General features: G+C 36.4%; 1 protein-coding gene across 2 annotated transcripts; it reads right to left on the reverse strand.

Moving 5' to 3' along the window:
- Positions 1-623: 623 nt before the first annotated feature.
- Positions 624-17604, reverse strand: eIF4A (eukaryotic translation initiation factor 4A). Of its 2 annotated transcripts, none has more exons than XM_019046968.2 (11): positions 17330-17604; positions 12896-13016; positions 11756-11903; positions 10630-10739; positions 9659-9824; positions 8503-8612; positions 7715-7823; positions 5849-6021; positions 4904-5073; positions 3820-3985; positions 624-951 (listed from the first exon to the last, which is right to left on the reverse strand). In XM_019046968.2, exons 1-10 carry the CDS (start codon positions 17353-17355, stop codon positions 3841-3843), a joined length of 1278 nt encoding a protein of 425 aa, XP_018902513.1. In that variant the 5' UTR covers positions 17356-17604; the 3' UTR covers positions 624-951; positions 3820-3840. The 2 variants fall into 2 exon arrangements, with proteins under 2 accessions (XP_018902513.1, XP_018902512.1); XM_019046967.2 differs by having other exon boundaries at positions 624-955.
- Between the last annotated feature and the right edge of the window lie 1439 nt (positions 17605-19043).

Below are 19043 nucleotides of genomic sequence, written 5' to 3' on the forward strand. Positions count from 1 at the left end.
TTCCAGCTTCCCCTTTCATTCTTGATCTCAATTTTCAAAATTTCAAGTAAGCTAAATTACGCTGGTCTCATTCTGTAAAAGAAACATTTAAATGAACGTTGCTACTCCATTTCTTTAGTGCCAAGAAAATGAATCCGCCTTAGCAACAAACAGATGCTAATATCTCCTACCCAATTGGTCGAAGAGCAAAACGGAGCAAAAGTGCTGGTCAATTTTTCATGAAGGTGAAAATGGATAGATTTATGGAACATTAGTGGCGTGGCATGAATGATCAATTATCAATATTTTTCCATTTGAATCCGTAGTAAAGAATCGATTATTTAGGTGTTCGCTGCAAACACCCTGTTAATCGATCCTTTTCCATAGGTTTCAATGATAGATCAATCGATATATCGCCAAGTACGCCACGCCACTATGGTACATCTCCCAAACCGTTGAGCAAATGTTATAGCCCTCCCATACCTCTAAACATACCTTTCAGTCCGCTACAGGCTCAGGGGGGCAGGAGTCCTGTGGGCTCAATTTAAATTATTGGTAGAAAAATGAAACAGCACCTGCAAGTTAGTTACTGCTGATCAATTCAGCAAATATTATGGAAAAGAAAAAAGAGAAAATGAATAAAGTAAGGAATTTTAAAAAAAAAATGTATTTAAAAATAAAAGGGGAGTTCAATAAAAGGGAATAAATTACAATAAAAATGTTATGATCATCATTATCATAAAATAAGATACAGTTTTTCTTCTTTTCACACTTAGACTTACTTTGATAAATATATATGTAGAAATTTACATATATATTACATTAATTAAAAACTTTCTTATTAACTTCAATAATTACACATCTAGTGATGAGGACAGATGCAAAAGAATTGTTGAAAAATCTACCTTCTTCTCAAAATTATAAGATTTGTTCTTTAAAATAAATCCATTCCAGTAGTGAGCAATCAAGAGACTACCTGAAAATATAAAACCGAAAGGATAAGTAAGGAGAAAAATTAGTTTATAAATGCTAGGAATTTTTCGAATTCTAAAATTAGAAGATTGGTTTCCATTTCAACACAAGGCAGCCATTGTAGGATATCAAGTTATCTGGTGATTTTAAGCCCAAATCCTTTTGAATTAAGAATACAAAACATGCCATCACCTTCTGCACAGTGCACACAATACAAGCGTGTATTATGCTTAGGCACTATTCTGCCAAAATTCTTAAACTCGCCTAATTCTTTATGGAAAAATCAATGAAGAGACTCAATTGAAAATTTAACTAAAAAAGTTTGTATGTCCTCAAGACATCACTGAAATTTTCATGAAAGTATGTTCAAAAGTTTTAAAGAAATAAAAAATCTTGAGATGTCCAGCAAGACAACATCAAGGCTTAAAGAGTACTTGGGATATTCTGCCCGGCAGGGAACGATGTGTAAATAAAAATATTGCTGGCGGATATTGCTTCAGTACGAAAAAATTGTATTAGAAAGAAAAGAGGTATGAAGTAATGTCTGATTTGTAGACTTTTCAGTCCCTGGCCCCATAAAGCCAGATCAGTCTGTAGGGATAACTGACAGTTATGCGAGTCTGCTGCACTGAAAAAAGTTGGATCATATGAGCTAAACGTTCGGTGTTTAAGACAAACCAAGCTATTTAATTTTTCAAAGCGACATTTCGGTTTGGAGGATCAAACTCCTATCATCAATTCTGATCTCATTAACTAAAGTTTTAATCCTAAGAACCGAAATTTTGCTTTAACATACTGAATAATTTCATCAATACAGATGCAAGATGTAAAGCTCATACGATCAGACCGTTCCTTTCAATGAAGCAAGTTCGGTGCTTTTCGGAACGCTGCTAACGCTATCAGACAGTTGCTACATATAGAACTGAACAATATCAAGCTATACTATCATGCACCACAGTTGTCCCATCGTAATTTAAACATTCCTGGCCAGTTTTTGGCGTGTATCAACTTGCCACTTTTTTCATACGTTCCTGAGGCCTTGTGAGATTAATTGCTGTCTACCTCTCTATAAGCTTGATAGGTAATCAGCTTGTCAAATGAACTAGACATCATTAAGTCATTTTGAAACTATTTTCGGATCTCTTGTTATTAGATTGACTGTCGATGAATTGAAAAAGAAATCAATGAAAAATAAATAGTTCAAGAGGGTCAAAGGAATGAAAACCTTCTCCATAGCTTCCAAAGCCATGTCTGCAAAAATTTCCTCATTAATTCAGATAGTTAACTACTGTCAAGATAAAGAAAAGGAGATTTATAAAACTTGAGTTCTTTAGAGGTATCGGCTACTAAGTTGGTAGTTGTTTACTTCTGATTGTCACCTCTAGTAGACTGATTTACATCTCTGCGCATAGTAGCAGCATTGCTGGCAATTCTGCAGCCGTTAATCTTCTATCGTTACTGAATGACTGCATTGCGGTTGCTTGCAAACGGAAAGTAAACAACTGCCAATTTAGCTGACGATACCTCTAACAAATGTATACTTTTCAAAGTCATGGGCTGCAGAAATGATGCCTACATTTAGGTGACAATTATCATTAAAAGAGGGATCGAGCATTTGAGGTGTGTTACCAACTAGAAGAGCCGTTTGGTTTTTCCTCATCTTCTGAACTCAAAAATTAAAATTAATAGGCACACTAAAACTGAACGTCAGTTCATTACGTGAGATTGCCAATTGATAATCTTCAATGTTGACGCAATGATAGAGAGAGCCTCTCAAGATACTAAAAAATGTAACTGATTAATTGATGGTAAAAAAGACTGAAACGGGTATAATCATGATTTCAAAAATTCAAAGAGACCATGATTTTGGGAACAGCGATATTGTTACTAACAAGTACTACTGCGTTTTTATTCAAGTGGCAAAAAATGCCTTGAAAGAAAGGATGAATAGGACTTTACCGAACTCAAGGCCCGTGATAGGTTCAGTTCTTTGAAAAGGAGTGACGACGAAAAAGTAAAAAAAAACAATGGGTAGTTAAAAGAAGAATCTTTTGGGTTCTTTATTTTTCATTTCATTATAATAAAGAAGCTAAACAAAATTACAAACCTTGTACAATGAAAAGTATACAACACCAATTTCTTTTGATGTGAAAATAAACGGAAATGAGTAAGTTATAAAATTAACAAAGGCCGCCGTTTACATCTTTTCTGATTAAAAAACCCATGCCAAAATCCTACAAAGCACTTGGCAATGTGAGGAAATGCAGAGAATGAAGCCTCTAATAACTTTAAGAAATAAAGTGTTTTATCTGAAAAATATGAATAATTGGCCAACGCTACCAAACTGGAGACATCTTGTACGGTTGAATTAATTTGAGCATTGCACAGGCAACAAAGCAAATTCTGAACTCTCGATGATGAAGGAAAATAAGGCGACATGGCACTGAAGCCTTTCGCAAATTAAACAAACTGTCCTCTAACACCATCAAACAGCCAACCCAGAAATATTTTAGTCACTCAATTAAAATTAAATCATTCTGATTCACTATTATAAAGATAAATACGCTTTGAAAACGGAAAAAAGACGCAGATTAAAACATACAAAAGGGGTAAATAAATTAATGATTAGATATTTACGTAAATAAAAGTCCTTTTAAAGTAGGATAACTTGTCTTTCCCCGAAAGAATTCAATTAACTGTGATTATGAGAATCAAGAAACAACTTGTCCTCGTTCATAAGTGTCAAAATCGCTTTAATACCGAGCAAAGAAATGAAAAATGGGCAAATTAATGTTCACTTGGTCAGCACGAAGGAAACGAATGAAATTGTCCACCACTACAGATGCACAAGTATTCAGAGATACTCACACTTTGCAAAAATGATCGGTTTTAGAATAGATCAGCAACGTTCAACGGCATTTCATCAATTGTAGTTGTATAGAAAGTCTCAATATCCTTGAGAACACGTTTGTCGTCTTCTGTCACAAAATTGATAGCTACTCCTTTACGACCGAATCGTCCACCACGTCCAATTCTGAAACATCAATTCCCACCAACATGAATGTAAGTTCAAAATAAAAACTTTCCTTAGAAAATAGACATTTTTCTTCCATGAACTCTGATTTTTGACAATTATATTGTCTGCTTATGGAATTGGATTGTACAGGTCCCTGTTTGAGGAAAACTCAGAGGGAAATCCAGAGGAAGTAAGATCCAAAGCCGTAACAAGACCATGATCCTAATCTGTAGCTTTCAATTCTTCCTTTTTTGATAAGTAGAGACTGAACTGGTGCACAGGAATTTCCTTGGCTTTGAGAAAAATTAACACACCAAGAACTCGATCAAAGTTGCGTATTGTGAGCTTCCATTAAAAGACCCATCACCGGGAAAGCCACAATGGCGTCGAAAAATATCTTCACTGCAGTAGGTACTTTTATGACTCCTCTGCCATGATTCATGTTCTATGTGGTTAAGCATTAGTAACAGCTGCTCGAATCATGTCGCAAACCTCTGGCAGTCAAAGTGTGCCTACCACAGGTCAAATATTTTTGGATGCTATCATGACTTTCTCGGCAATTGGATGTAAGCTCAAAATATGCAACTTTGAGGTTGTTTATCGAGGGTTAACATTTTTAAAAAAAATCCAGGAAGATAACTGTGAACTGAGTTCTGTCTCTACTTTTAAAAAGGGCAAGAATTCAAAAACACTGAGCAAGCTCATTTTGCAGAGAATCATCAAGAAGGACGATTCATGATAATCAGATATGTGAAAGATTAGCAAGAAATGATACACAATACTGATATGATTGTATGCATCCGTACAGTTACAGATAGGGATTTTAATGGGATACACACAGAACTATTTAAAAAATATTTTCAGAAGGCTGATGAAACTTGCGCGAGGATTAACCAATAAATACAGATATTAGCGATAGAAATATAAAGAACAAACCTGTGAATATAATTTTCTCTATTAGAGGGCAAGTCATAGTTGATAACAAGAGAGACTTGCTGCACATCAATACCACGAGCTAACAAATCAGTAGTAATCAGAACTCGACTTGAACCAGTACGGAATTGTCTCATAATGAGTTCTCTCTCACGCTGATCCATATCTCCATGCTGAAAGACAAGAAGAGAGACCATCAATGCCAAACAAAGCACAAGAGAATTGTACCCATAGTAGTTTCACATATAAAACGGGAAACAGCGCAATATTTTTCCAGATTTATGATGAGAGCATACAATTTTCAATAAACTGAATATTCCGAATACTGACAGGGAAAAAGCATAACTTAAATTTTGAAAACTTTAATTGTCAATTGATTTTGGCAATTTTCAATTTCTCAACTTATTCTGAAAGTTCATTTGATGAGGAACCAGATTTTTCATACCTTGTCTGGCAGTCACTTATAAAATTATAATACTTGCAACATAATGGCGAATAATTGATGTCCAAAACTTAAAGCAATATTTAGGGACCAATTTGGCCAACTTGGATCAATTATCCGGGAAAATAGGTTTTTAAAGAGCCAAAATAGTTAATTCTGCAATGATTTAAGACGAGACTTTGATGTCTCTTGAAACTAAAACGTACTTGTAACTGATTGCCCATTTTCTAGCTTTCCTTTACCAAATTTCCAAATCTTTCCTTCCAACACTCTCTACTATATGCAAGTATCAATTAATAAATAAACTTTGCCTAGGTTACGGTGTTTACGCAGCTAACTGACTTCGAGTACTCAGGTGCTAACTTCGGCCACGATTTTAATAAGAAGTATTTTTGTGTAATTTGCTCTTGGCGCCTGTCGGATTAAAGCACTGCAAAGAATGAAAACATCTTCTACGATGAAAAAAAAACCAAAAGTTAGAAATAATCCTTTTCATATGAACTTACCATAGCTGAAACAGTGAAATCCTTTTTCTGCATATTTTCTGTCAACCAGTCGACTTTGCGTCTGGTGTTGCAAAATATAACAGCCTGAGTGATGGATAAAGTTTCGTACAAGTCGCACAACGTGTCTAATTTCCAGTCTTCTTTTTCCACATTGACGAAGAACTGTTTAATACCTGAAAAAAAAAAAAAATAAAACATTATAGACAACAGATAATCACAAGCTGCTCAGTTTAGATTTGCTTGCTCAGAAAGCTACCAGCTCTTGAACTCATCCTCCAGACATCACAGAATCCTATTGTTGAAAATGAAATAACTGAGGCAATGCTATTGTAAATGAACTTGGCAAAGTCTAGACCCGGATGTACTCTGAGGTACCTTGCAGATCACTGTTCAGAGGCGGATCCAGCAATTTGGCAACAATGGATTCCATCCGTTAAAACCTATGTTAAATAGTCGATTCTTGTCGGAGCACCTGGCCTCTCCAAGAATCGATACATTTCCAAAGGTTTAAATGGAGAAAAAGAATGTTGCCAACTTGCTGGGTCCGCCGATGTCACTGTTGGAATGTTCTTAGGCCCAGCGGCTTGATTGAAAAGACTAAGGAGGAATGGAGTTGAGCGATGGGTTGGCTTAGTCAGTCGTCCTCTTTAACCTGTCTATGTCTGATGGAACTGACGATAAGACACCATCTCTTAAAGTTGCCAATAGCGTGTCATCAATCCCTCATGACACAAGAGTAACCAAGAAAGACAACACATAAAGCCAACCAATCAGTCAACTCCATTTCTCCTTAGTCTTGTCCAGTCAAAGAATACAAAATTTTAACCATTAGACTACAGAGCAGAACAGATAAACCATTTCATTTCCATTCATTTCTTGCCTACACATCTTTGGGGCTTGATTGGCTAGCATAATTAATTTATGCTATCTACCTGAGTATACTCTTTAAACTTGTCAAATAATTTATTTTATCCAGCCTGCTAACATTTTATCACTACAAGGAAAACAAATTCATATATGAGGACTTATCTGTAACAATAGAAGATGTGAAAAATTACCTTATTGAAACTTGCTTAAAAAACTGTTCTGTTTGAACAAAAATTTATATGTTTGGCTCTAGCATAATGTACAGATCTCGAAGATTGCATCTCAAGTATTTGCTCAAAATTATCTTGATGCCAAAACAGTTTTTTAAATGTGTGTCAAAAAGGTAATTTTTCACATCCGCTATTGTTACAGATAAGTCCTCATATTCTGTTGAAACTTCTAATGAATATTCTTAACATTTCCTGGTTGAAAAATTCAATAAAAGTTAAAGTAGCAGCGGAGATTCTGAAACACCGCATTGGAGAAGTGTTTCTGCGGCACCTAAGGTCTCAAAAAGCTAAAAACGCACATTGAATTGAGGTTATGTGGAATATTTACACACGATTAAACTATAGAATTGCACAAGAAAGGGACAATGTTGTAAAGAATCAGACGGGTTGGTCTAAATTTTCATGCAAGAGTTGATACAGAACGCCCTGTAAGAGGATAGTCAAATTTGGATAGAAAAATTGATGCTCAGTCGCATGACAATTTGTCTATTCCCCAGCAGGCCAATTATTTGAAGTGTAAAGCAATCTGATGAAAAATCGAAATGCAATATATTGTATGGTTCAGATAGGGCTATGTCTTGTCTTGCCGTGCTGATGTGGTTTCGATAGTCGGCCTGCACATCAGGTATTTTAAGCACTCTTATGTGCATAGATTGAACAATTTTAGTTTATTTTTGTTAATAGCTCAACTCAAATTTTGACAATAGACGCAATAGAATCATCTGGAACATGTTCCAACTGCAACTTGTGAATTAGTAAGAGATTTTACCTTCCAATGTTAACTCTTCTTGTTTCACTAAAATGTTAACGGGGTTCCTCATGAATCGTTTGCTCACTTCGAGCACATCAGTTGGCATGGTGGCAGACAATAGAATAACCTAAAAAAAAAAAAAAAAAAAAAAGTAAATACTTCAAAGTAAAGATGATGCATTTGATGTATTTAATGTTCTGTCATTTTCATATGCACTTCTCCGATCTTGACAGGGGTGCGGAAATTTTGCATCAACATGACCAGACAGAGCACAAGAAAAGTAAGTATTACCATGGAAACAAGAAAAAATTGGAGCAGCTTGTCAGAATTCTCAAAATGTTTGTCTTTGCAGTGTTTTAACAGAGAAATAGTCTGCTATTTTGGTTTTTAGAGGTAAACTTGGGACTTTCTAGACCCTGATCATAAGGTGTTGAGGCACAAGTCCATCTCTGATAATCTTCACGTCAGCACTTCTTAACAAGGCTGGTAAATTTTTTCAGTTGGAACCATACGTGAGTCCAAAATTATGATTATCACATATTTCCTAGGATGGGCAGAAAAATTTTAACGCTGCTGACCATTCCTTGAGAATAGAAGATTTCTCTTTCTATACCTTTATTCGCTGCTAGAAATACAAAAGGAGAAAAGTGTATGAAATACGGATGCATAGCTTTAAAAATTTCTGAAAACCCCTAAAATTGATATGAATTGCTTACCAGAAGGTCATCTTATAAATGCAGAGGTTAAGGAATGGGAAGGGGATAACACGCCTTCAAAAAGAGCAGAATAAAATTTTTTTGCCTTACCTGGACATCAGTGGGGAGTGTCTTGAAAACATCATAAATCTGTTCCTTGAATCCTCTTGACAACATTTCATCAGCTTCATCCAGCACGAAGATACGAATGTGGTTCGTCTCTGAAAGTCACATAGAGAGAGACAGATTACTATCAAACAATCAACTTGAATATTCACTGCGGAAAAAATGATTCAACTACCTTGGCAAACACTTGCCCTAATTGCTCCGCTTGAGAAGACAAAATTATTAGTTCCGCAGTTCCACTGGGATTAACTAATTGCTGCGCCTGAGAAGACATAATTATTGGTGACGCGGTTTCACTCGGTTTAATTGAGCTGAGATTTGTTTGCCTAACCAACTAAGCAAAAATTTGTTAGCAAGAATGAAATCTAACTGAATCAACCCCAAAACAAGTAAGGGTAGAAAATATATTTCAAGAGTTTGAAGCTTGGAGCTAGGCATGAAAACCAATGAAAGGCCCAAACATAGCACAGATGGAAATAGACAAACTTTAGAGGTAAATTTATGATCAAGCTCTTGCTGATACCCCAGGTCAAAGGCATATTAATGGAGGGTTCCAATTATTTCTCCAGAGTTGGAGGGAATGGAGATGTTGCATGTGTGAGGAATTTGCGATTTGACTGTTGATTCTTAAGTAAAAGTTCGTGAGAAACACGATGGTGCCACTGGTTTTCTCTGAAATCAACTTCCAAGCTCAAAAAAAGCTCTCAAGTTGAAGCCAAAATGGAGGGGATATCCCAAGCTATTCTGAGAGTCCACGTCTACATCAAGACAAACTCTCCATGCGAAGATAGGGAGCAAATACATTGGCAGGGTAGCCGTGTTTCCAGTTTTAGAGTCCCCAAATAAAGTGGCAGCTCTGTTAGTGTATTTGCTCCTTATCTTTGCATGGAGAGTTTGTCTTGATGTAGACGTGGACTCTCAGGATAACGTGGGATATCCCCTCCATTTTGGCCTCAACTTGAGAGCTTTTTTTGAGCTTGGGAGTTGATTTCAGAGAAAACCAGTGGCACCATCGTGTTTCTTGCAAACTTTTATATAAGTATCAATAGTCAAATTGCAAATTCCTCACACACACAACATCTCCATTTCACCCTGACAGAAAGAAGGAGAAATGGTTTTTGAAGAATTGGAGAATACTCACTCAATGCGTTTCGCGAGATCATGTCGTAGACTCTACCAGGAGTTCCGACAACAATATGGACTCCTAATTCCAGCTTCTTAATGTCTTCACGGATGTTGGTTCCACCAATGCAGGCGTGACACATGATGGTCATGTAGTCTCCTAAAGCTCCAACTACTTTCTGGATCTGTAACAGAAGAAAAGATAGTTAATCTCAACCTGTTACTACAACTTTGATGCAGGAGTAATGTTAACTTTTATACTTAAAGGAAAGATGCACTTAATAGAGGGACAAATTTGTTGACCCTGACAACATTGTGAATTAGTGACATGGAATAACAAAAATTTGTGATTTACCACGGGGAAAGTGACCTTGGTAAACTGGGTTGTAAAAGAATTTAGAAAATGCAATTCCCTGACACATTTCGGTGAAATTTCCTGACAATTGACGATGTGCCAAATGCTTACAAAGACGTAATTTGAAACAGTTATTAGGCAAACTTGGTTGTTTCACAGCTCAAATACATTCTATAAGCAAATAAAGGTGACCTTACAATTTTTCCCTCACACTTCGGTCCTTTTTAGAGGCATTTCCAGGTTCTCGTAGTTTTACTGAAATTGGTTTTTCCAATGTTCCTTGACTGTGGTGGCAATTTTTCATCCATTATCATCCAACAATGTTAAATTATGCATCGTATTGTCTTTGCGCATTTATTTTTTTTAGAGGGACCTTTATTGTGAGAGGGAGGTGGTCAGCTAATGCAGTGTTACTTCTTTTATGAATGGCCCATATGGAATTTTGTTTGAATTTTATACCTTGGTCCGCCTTGGAATAATATTAAAAAAAATAATGATGGCTTGGCAGATTGAGGTGAAAACAGTCTTGGCAATTAGAAGTTCAAGGTTAATGGCAATTAGACCTCAGGCACTGTGTGATGAGTTCAACATTGACTAAATGACAGGGAAAGAAAAAATTATGAGAGTTGACTTACTTGTTGAGCTAACTCTCGGGTGGGAGCAAGAATTAGAGCTTGGCATTCCCGGACGCTGGTATCCAATTTTTGAAGGATGGAAACAGAGAATGTAGCTGTTTTCCCAGTTCCTGCAAGGATAAAATTGGCATAAATGAGACCTGAGTCTGATTAAAATTCTTATTTCATATACAGCATGACTCAGCACCAAATTTCTTCAATTGATAAAGCTTTCTCTTCTTTTCATTGACGAGTTGTATGGTGAACTATCTCTAATACTACAATTTGAGAAATTCTGTTAGACTAAGAAGAGCACTATTCTAGCGAACTTGTTCCTAAATTTCCTTGCTCCTTCACCCCGGTATTTTGTTAAATACTCTTTCAAAATGATACAGGTGAAAATGACACGCAATATATAATAATAATAATCAGGCTTTATAAATTTTTCAAAACCAAGGACATGTCAAAGTCTTTCACGAATGCTTTTAATGGGTCACTGATGCTTGTTCTAATTTGGTGCATTTTCTTGAAGTATTAGTTGAGACAAGCTCCCAATTATTTTTTTGTTCCTAATAGACACAGAAAAACGAATTTGAAGTTTACACCCATTTGAAATGATATTGTTGACGGTCAGTCATGACGTTCGCAGGTGAGAGAGTCCGCATTCACTGATAAGCTGAAGCTCAGCGGAAAACATGGCCTAGTTATATCATCTTGACTGTTGACTTCAGGTTTGTTGGATTATAATAAGCGTTTCTTTCCCTCAGAAGCGCTGTTTGAAACTTTATGATGGAATTTTTTCATGAAATATTACACCAGGAGCAATTAGCAGATACTTTAAAAAAATATTAAACCGCCAACCAATTTAAGGCATGCAAGATTTTACCATTTATTGGTGGCATCAGTTAGATTCTTTCTCTTCGGCTGAACTCTGAACCAAGAATAATGGTGGTAGGAGAAAACCAATAAAACGCGTAGCAAAAAAAAATTGAACAATTTTAAGATTTTAGAAACAGGTTAGGCAGGAAGAAATTCTATTCGAACGACTGGGAGAAGCCTTCTTCGTGAAATTTGACAATGACAGTTCGAAAAACAATACTTATAATAAGCCTCAAATTGAAATTGAATTATTTGAAATAATTCTCACCAGACTGAGCTTGTGCGATGACATCATGGCCTTTTACACAAGGTAAGATTGCTCGTTGTTGGATTGCTGAAGGTTTTTCAAAACCATAAGCGTAAATACCTCTCAGGAGTTCTTCCTTCAAGTTCATGTCATCGAAACTTTCGACGATCTAAAAAAGAAAAGAAAAGAAAACAGAAGCTCTTATAACTTTTCCAGATTACAAACACTAATTTTGTATTGTCTGCCTATACTGGTCGATGGCCCATCTTTATCTTCGTCGAGTTGTCAGTGAAAATAGGCAAATTGAAAGTCTGACACCGCGAATTTGGCCATTTTTCAGCAATGAAAAGGCAGTCTTAATTGCCCGAGCGGCGTACAACCCAGTATTAATTTCCTGCTCATAGGGTTTTCATGGTTACTTTATTTTCCAATTGTCTGACTTTTTAACTTATCCCAGACTCTAAACTTTTCGAATTCCTTGGCTTTCCCTGACTTATAAACAAAATTAAGTACCACTTTGATTTTTCCCTTTTAAAAATACTGTCTTCTGCTGAACGCAGCTCACAAAATTAACCTTGGAACAACCTGGTTTTCCAGACTGCTGGAGACCTTGCATTCATCCTTAAACTTCATCAAGGGTGCAATATTTCACTGGATTTGCTAATTTTGACTAAAATAACACAAGATTATTTAACTGTTAGCTTGACGTGGCTAAGAAAATGTTGAGAAACTTGAAAGCTAAAAATAATGAAATTTACCAGATGCCACATTAGAAATATTTAATCCTTTCTTCCTTTGTTCATTTTTCATTATCAATGAGGAAGACAAAACTCAAGCTATGAACTCTACACATCAGAGACAAATTGGTACTCATGATATATCTGATGTACCTAATTCTTGGAGAGTTAAGTCAAAGTGAGTGTCTAAATGAGACTACGCTCGAGTCTTTCAACGCAGCTTGTTGTAAACAAAGACAGGCTTTCTATTTCTCCGCCTTTTTTGAACTTTCAAATTTGTTACAGTAATAATTATTTGGCTGATTGTTCCTCTTACTTTCATCTCTGATTTGGAAAAATTGAATACATGCTTAAAGCTCTCATGAATACTAGTTTCCATTTAGAACTTTCTGTCAAGAAGTGATCATGAGGTTGCAAAACTTACCTCGTCCCATGTGGACGTGATGACGCCATCCGGGTCCATATTTGTGGGGCCGGAGCCGCCATCTCGAGGCTCTTGGTCAGATGGTCCATTCTTGGAGTCAGACCAATTTTCTGAATCGGATCTGAAGAAATCAAAGATCACAGTTAGATAGAATCACACTTAGTACTTAAAAAGTGAAAAAATAGAGAGAAAAGAAATAAAATTCAATGATGAGATAAAACAAAATTTGGAAGATAACATTATTTTATGCTATGATGAATTGTGATGAGTCGGAGGTACAAGAGAGGTAAGCTTCAAGAAGAGTTTAATGCTTAAAATGAGGATCTACCGAAGCAGACATTGGGAGGATGAAAGGAAGATGAGCAGTCAGGCAATTTGAAGAAAGGAAGAAGAAATGAAGAGAGCACTTCAGTGCGGAGGAGTGCTACTGGTTTAAGCATGATGTACAGAAGAATTTTCAACAATGACCTGCACTGAGAACAAGACTTTTGAGAAATTAATTTTAAGTTAATTTTCACTATACTTAAAGTACATGCTGTCAAATGAGTCAATAATTGAAAATTTTTCAGAGGATCATTTTTTTTTTCCTATCAGAGGATTCAATCAGCTTTTGATAGGAAGATAAGATTTGTGGCTGAAAAAAAAAGGGATGAACGCAAGCAGCTTTACAGACCGATTTAATACACGAAAAATTTGAACAGTCAGATTCCAAGTTTTTTGTTAGATAAAGTTTAGAATTTATCAGATCACAAAATAAAAACATAGATTTACCTACTCCCCTGTTCCCTCCTCCATCTTTATCTGAATTCTTTGTACATCTTTTCCTTCACTCCAATTTAAGTTCTGATAATAGGCTGATTTAGTGGATACACCATGGTTCAATTTGGAACAAACACATAACCTTGTCTCTGATTAGAGCCATGGTGGTATAATGCGTCGAATTTTTTCTGGCAATCGAAATTTCTCGTGTTTAATGAGTCCTTAGTTCCTTTATGACACAGCAAGGACTAAATTGTAATGAGATAACACAGTCAACTCACACAGAGGTAGTACGTAAGGTAATGTTATTTGTTTCAGTTTGAGACACTGAGTTTGATATTATATCAAATGATGTGGTCACTAAATCAGTCTATAATCATCTGTCGGTTTTGGCGATAGGTTCTCCTCAAAATCCTTAATTTTCTCTGATTAAAAGCTGATCGATTCTTTTTCAAAAAAACGAAATAAAAAAAAATGATAAAATCGAATTCTCTGATTCTTTTTTGATTGACTGAAACAAAAGCTGAGGATAGGACTCTTATACACAAGTTTTAACTGGGGTTAGATGTTCACCTCAGTGCAGCACCTTTTAAGCTGTTGCTAATAAGAAATATTAAGAGAGAGCTGAGGTAACCCATGAAGTTTGACATAAGTTCAACCATGCATGTTCTCAACCACGCCGACTTTCTGGTGCCCATCATGAACACAGTTTGAGTTCAAGAAAGTAAAAAGTTGGTGAAGTTAGTTTTTTCATTTTCCTCTTAATTCATCAATTTAAGTTGTGGCTTCAGGCAGCAAATTGAGAGACTTGACAAGAGTTCAATAAGGAGGGCTCTTGAGATTCTAAAATTCACCAAAATTATTTCCAGACTCACAATGAGAGTGGTGCAGTCCTTTCTTCACAGAGAGAAAAACCAGAAAAACTAGTTTCATCTACATTTAGTAAATGTAGCATCAGCGATTTTAAAGTGAAAAAGTTCGGGAATCATTGTAACATAGATCACTAATGAGAAAAGAGAAGGTACTGTGAGGCTGAAGAAGAGCTCACCGAATTCAATTTAACAGTTCTGTAACATTCAGAAAAGTCCATAGGTATCGTCAGCTAAGTTGACGGTTGTTAACTTTCAGTTTGCATACGCCAACAACAAATTTGGGCCTCTGCACAAAGCGGCGTTTGCTACTATCCCCCTTGAAAACATCAGTCTCATGATCGTATCGTAAAAAAACTCCTTTTCAATTCGCGACTTCCATGTGGTTGCAATTTCTGGGTGGTTAAAAATTAAAGTGTTATAAGGTTTGTAAGTATTAAAAAACTTATTTAAGCTTGTGTTCTTGCTTCTGCGAGAGACGGATGTTTTCATGTAGATAGTAGTGAAGCGGAAACGCTTGCAAACCGAAAATAAACAACCGTCAACTTAGCTGACCACCCAGCTCTAATTTGGTCTCTCCCAGAGCTGCAGGTTTTGGGAAGGAAACTCGTTTCAGGGATGAAAAAAAAGAAGAGGAAGGAGACCTACACTTGTCATCGGGGATCAATTATACTATAGTACTTAGGGTGATTCAATGCAAAAGATAGCACTGAGCTGTGACTTGATTATTGGTAACTCAGCTTCAACTCACTAATGATTTGTAGTAAGATTAAGGCTCTCAACATGTAAAATAGACAGAAGAATTTTTGACACCCCAAGACCAAACGAAGAGGAAGAAAGAGGGAACAAGATAGGTAATTTAGATACCTGAGTGATTTCACGATAATGAGAATAGTGGTGTCGCCAGTTTCATTATCAGGTATTTTCAAAGCAATGAGACGAATTAAACGGAAAAAAAACTTAATTGCCAATGGGAACTGTTTTATTTGTGTACTGGCCTAAGATTTATGCAAACATTAGTGAGACATTATTATCACTCAGGCTTTTAGACCATAAAATGGAATGTTAATTACGCGTGACCGACAGAGAAAAAATGTTGTGTTGGTCAAGTGACATGTAGAATGTTTTACGGTTTAAACGTCTTGGTAACAATAATCTCTTATATTTTTACGCATGAATCACTACAAGGTCACAACTTGAAATTTTTTCAATAACAGCAGTTGGATTGTTGAAACTGTAACTGGCTATGTCGGCACGATAAGCCAAGACATAGCCCTATCTGCGCCGTGTAATATCTCGATTTTCGATTCTTGTCGTGCTGACATAAATTTCAACGATCAGGCTGCAGTTGTATTCTTCATTGATTAGTTTAAACTCAAAAAACTAAACTGGCAAAACTACTATTCTGCTATCATGAAATCACCCACTTGCAGCCTGAAGCGAATTGAAAAGACATGATTTTGCAGGTAACAGGGTAGTAATTATCTTTGGAACGAGATAGACTTGGCTACAAATTGTCTTGACTAATCATTTCCAATGCCTGCAGAAATCAGAGAATGATGGTGGCATAATTGGGAATCATGGCACTGATTCCAAGCCAACTGATGGAAGCTGCTCTAGTTTTCCCTATGATAATTCTCACTTTTAAAACAAACGGCTTGAAGGCTTCTTCTCAAAGGATCACACATAGCGTTTTAGGGATTCTAGGAGTAGGTGAAAGAAGATATGCTAATTAGATGTGATAAGCAAATTTTCTTATCCAGCTAACATCAAATATTACATTCAAGACATATAGGCACATCTACTTTTACTAATAATAAGGGTTTAAGTGAAATAGTAGCCAATTGAAATGCAAGCAATGGCTCAGGTTAATTGAATAGACAGGATGTAGCCTTGAAGAATTGTATACAAAATCAGAAGACAGAATGACCATGACTTATTTAGATGAAAACTTAGTAGTGGAATATGGAACAGTTAGAGAGTTAGGATAATGAACTTTCAACATAAGATGAGACACAAGAGATTAAAGGTAAATAATAATACTGATATTGACATATCAGAGGGCGAGAGGCCTATACATGGCACCTGTGCATCATGTATGGATACCAGTGGCGAGAAACAGAACAACATTCCACAGGGGCTGAATCTAGTGGAACTTCAGGTACACTACAGTCCTGCATTCGATGGGATCCTACAATTAGAGAAATCTCCTGCTAACTAGCGAAACCATATGACAAGGGTCGGGGATGATACGGAAGATAAGTGAACATGTGCTTGCTCACATGTATACACAACTATGCGACTTACAGGGAACAGGGGTACATGAACATTAAGGACTGACAAATAATCATGCCAGAAAAAGATGTAGCTACTAAAAATGCTCCTTTTCATGTATAAATTGATGATAACAATTATAAAAGGGTGATATCAGGCTGCATGACAAAGGCCTGAGGCTGCGAGAGTTTCCGGTGAGGAGTTACTGATGTTGTAAATGCTGAGTGGTAAGTGCATATGATTATTGATTGGCAGCTGTTGGGAGGCAATCCGACAAAAGAAATGTGGATCAAAGGGCAAACTAAGATTTCGAAACGAGTGAATTGTAAAAAGCCGCTTAATGAGTACCACGCCATGTTGGCAAAGCGAGGAGGCGGCCTAGGTTAGGCGGACGACTCGCTGGATTTTCACGTTCACTCGCGATTCAAACCACAAAACTTCACTGAAATATTGATTCGAAGTAACTAAAGGCCGTGACACCGAAGGAAGGAACTGTAAAATCAATTTAAATCCATCAAAAACATCAACTTACCTTCTATCAGACGAGGGATACGACATGTTCACAGATAATTCGCGGATGAAAAGAAGGAAGTTCGCAGGTTCAGTGAGAAATTTGGAGAAGTCTCGCCAATTATCCTTCCGCTGAGCAGCCGAAATAAATTAAATGACGGTGAACAGGAACGATCGGCGAGGTAATTTTGAATTATGCAGAGAATTAAAAGTTCACGCTAAAGTGAATTTCTGATTAGAAACTGAAATTTAATAATTATAACCCTCAAAACTAAGGACTACTTTGTCGATGCTCGATTGAAAAAACTTGCCGGAAAGTGCCGCAGTGTTGCATTCATCGCCTGAGCAAAGGCAAAGTTCAATAAGGGAAATGACCTTGAAAAGGAAATTTCAGTCTGTCCGCGACTGATTGAAGGAAAAAGATGAAACTCGAATAAAATGATAGTGCAAAGAAAATAGACGGCAAAGATTTACGTACTCCTTGTATTTTAACACTTGATTGATTTGTCCTTCAAGTTCCAAGATTCAGAAATTGATTCGAATGGTAGAAGATAAATAATTTTTTTTATTCTCTTTCTCATGCATCACTGTCTTCATTGCCCCCACTCTTCAGGAGTTGGCAAAATAGACAGTCGCTATTGGCCCACAGCAGAATGGGCTTAACATCCTGACGTTTAAATTAGCGCGGCAACGGGCATCCAGCATTCAAATACCCGGGTAATTACCCAAATATGCATTTATAATTTTCTTCTGTAGCAATAATGAGGATTCTAAACTGTGCGCCCTCCGCACTTTGTAAATTCACGACGACGGTCCATATGAACCTGCACATTTTCCATCTTGCTCTGTGCCTTTCAAGTGAAAAACTAATTGGGTATACTTAAGGGTAGCACATGGAAACTTTCTTCACTCTCCCTCTCTACATATGTGCAGTAAGTTTTATGGAATTTTACAGCACAATTTTTCAGTTGGTTTGTTTTCTCTTATAAGAATAGTATAAAGTGTGCAAATTTTAAAATACTACGATATGAATATAGGTATGTTCTCAGAATGTATCCATTAAGTTTAAGTAAAAATATACTGCCGGAAGACTCATGAGGAATGGGAGGCATGAGCAGAAAGTGAGATAACATTGAAGATGACACTCTTGGTGCGCAGTGCGAATGAAAAAACCGATTACCTACGTAATCCTTCAGGTAAATTCTCTGCAGATACCGTGTCGATACCTTCTGGTATGCTGGGTAAATATGTACCAGATGATCACATGATGTGAGAGCTAGTCGCAGTGCTTTTGATAAAAATCAATTTTTAAAAATAAGGGCGAAGCCTTCATTGGAAATATCAAAAAGTCTGTATCATTGAGTTGAAAATAGTACTTTGATAGGTACTACTTACTTTTCCTAAAATTCACTGATGAAAATTTGCAATAATATTCAAACTGTGAGATATAATAGCTGTCTACATAGCTGATACTTTTAACTGTAAAATTTCCATTCAAGTACCTATATGAAGCCCTAACAGCAACAATTAAAATTATAAGTAATGCCTCTGTGAGGAGATAAAGTGTTGAAATGTTTCATGTATTCTACTCATGATTCATCATTATCTTAAAAATAGGAATATGTTGCTATTAAACTTATGAGAAGGGAACCAGAAACAGCTCGACTGCACAACACATACTTTCCTCTCATGTTTATTTTTTTTTTACTTTCCTGTCTTTTTTTTTTTTTTTTTTT

Source organism: Bemisia tabaci, chromosome 7, assembly GCF_918797505.1.
Source record: "Bemisia tabaci chromosome 7, PGI_BMITA_v3".
NCBI classification, from domain to species: domain Eukaryota; kingdom Metazoa; phylum Arthropoda; class Insecta; order Hemiptera; family Aleyrodidae; genus Bemisia; species Bemisia tabaci.

What these genes read in the sequence shown, in the direction of transcription:
- eIF4A (XM_019046968.2), bottom strand. Translation starts at nt 17,355, where the DNA reads ATGTCGTATCCCTCGTCTGATAGAAG. An exon ending in GATCTCGCGAAACGCATTGA is followed by an intron (nt 8,613 to 9,658) that starts GTGAGTATTCTC and finishes TGTGACTTTCAG; the next exon opens with AGACGAACCACATTCGTATC. An exon ending in CACTCCCCACTGATGTCCAG is followed by an intron (nt 7,824 to 8,502) that starts GTAAGGCAAAAA and finishes TTTTTTTTTTAG; the next exon opens with GTTATTCTATTGTCTGCCAC.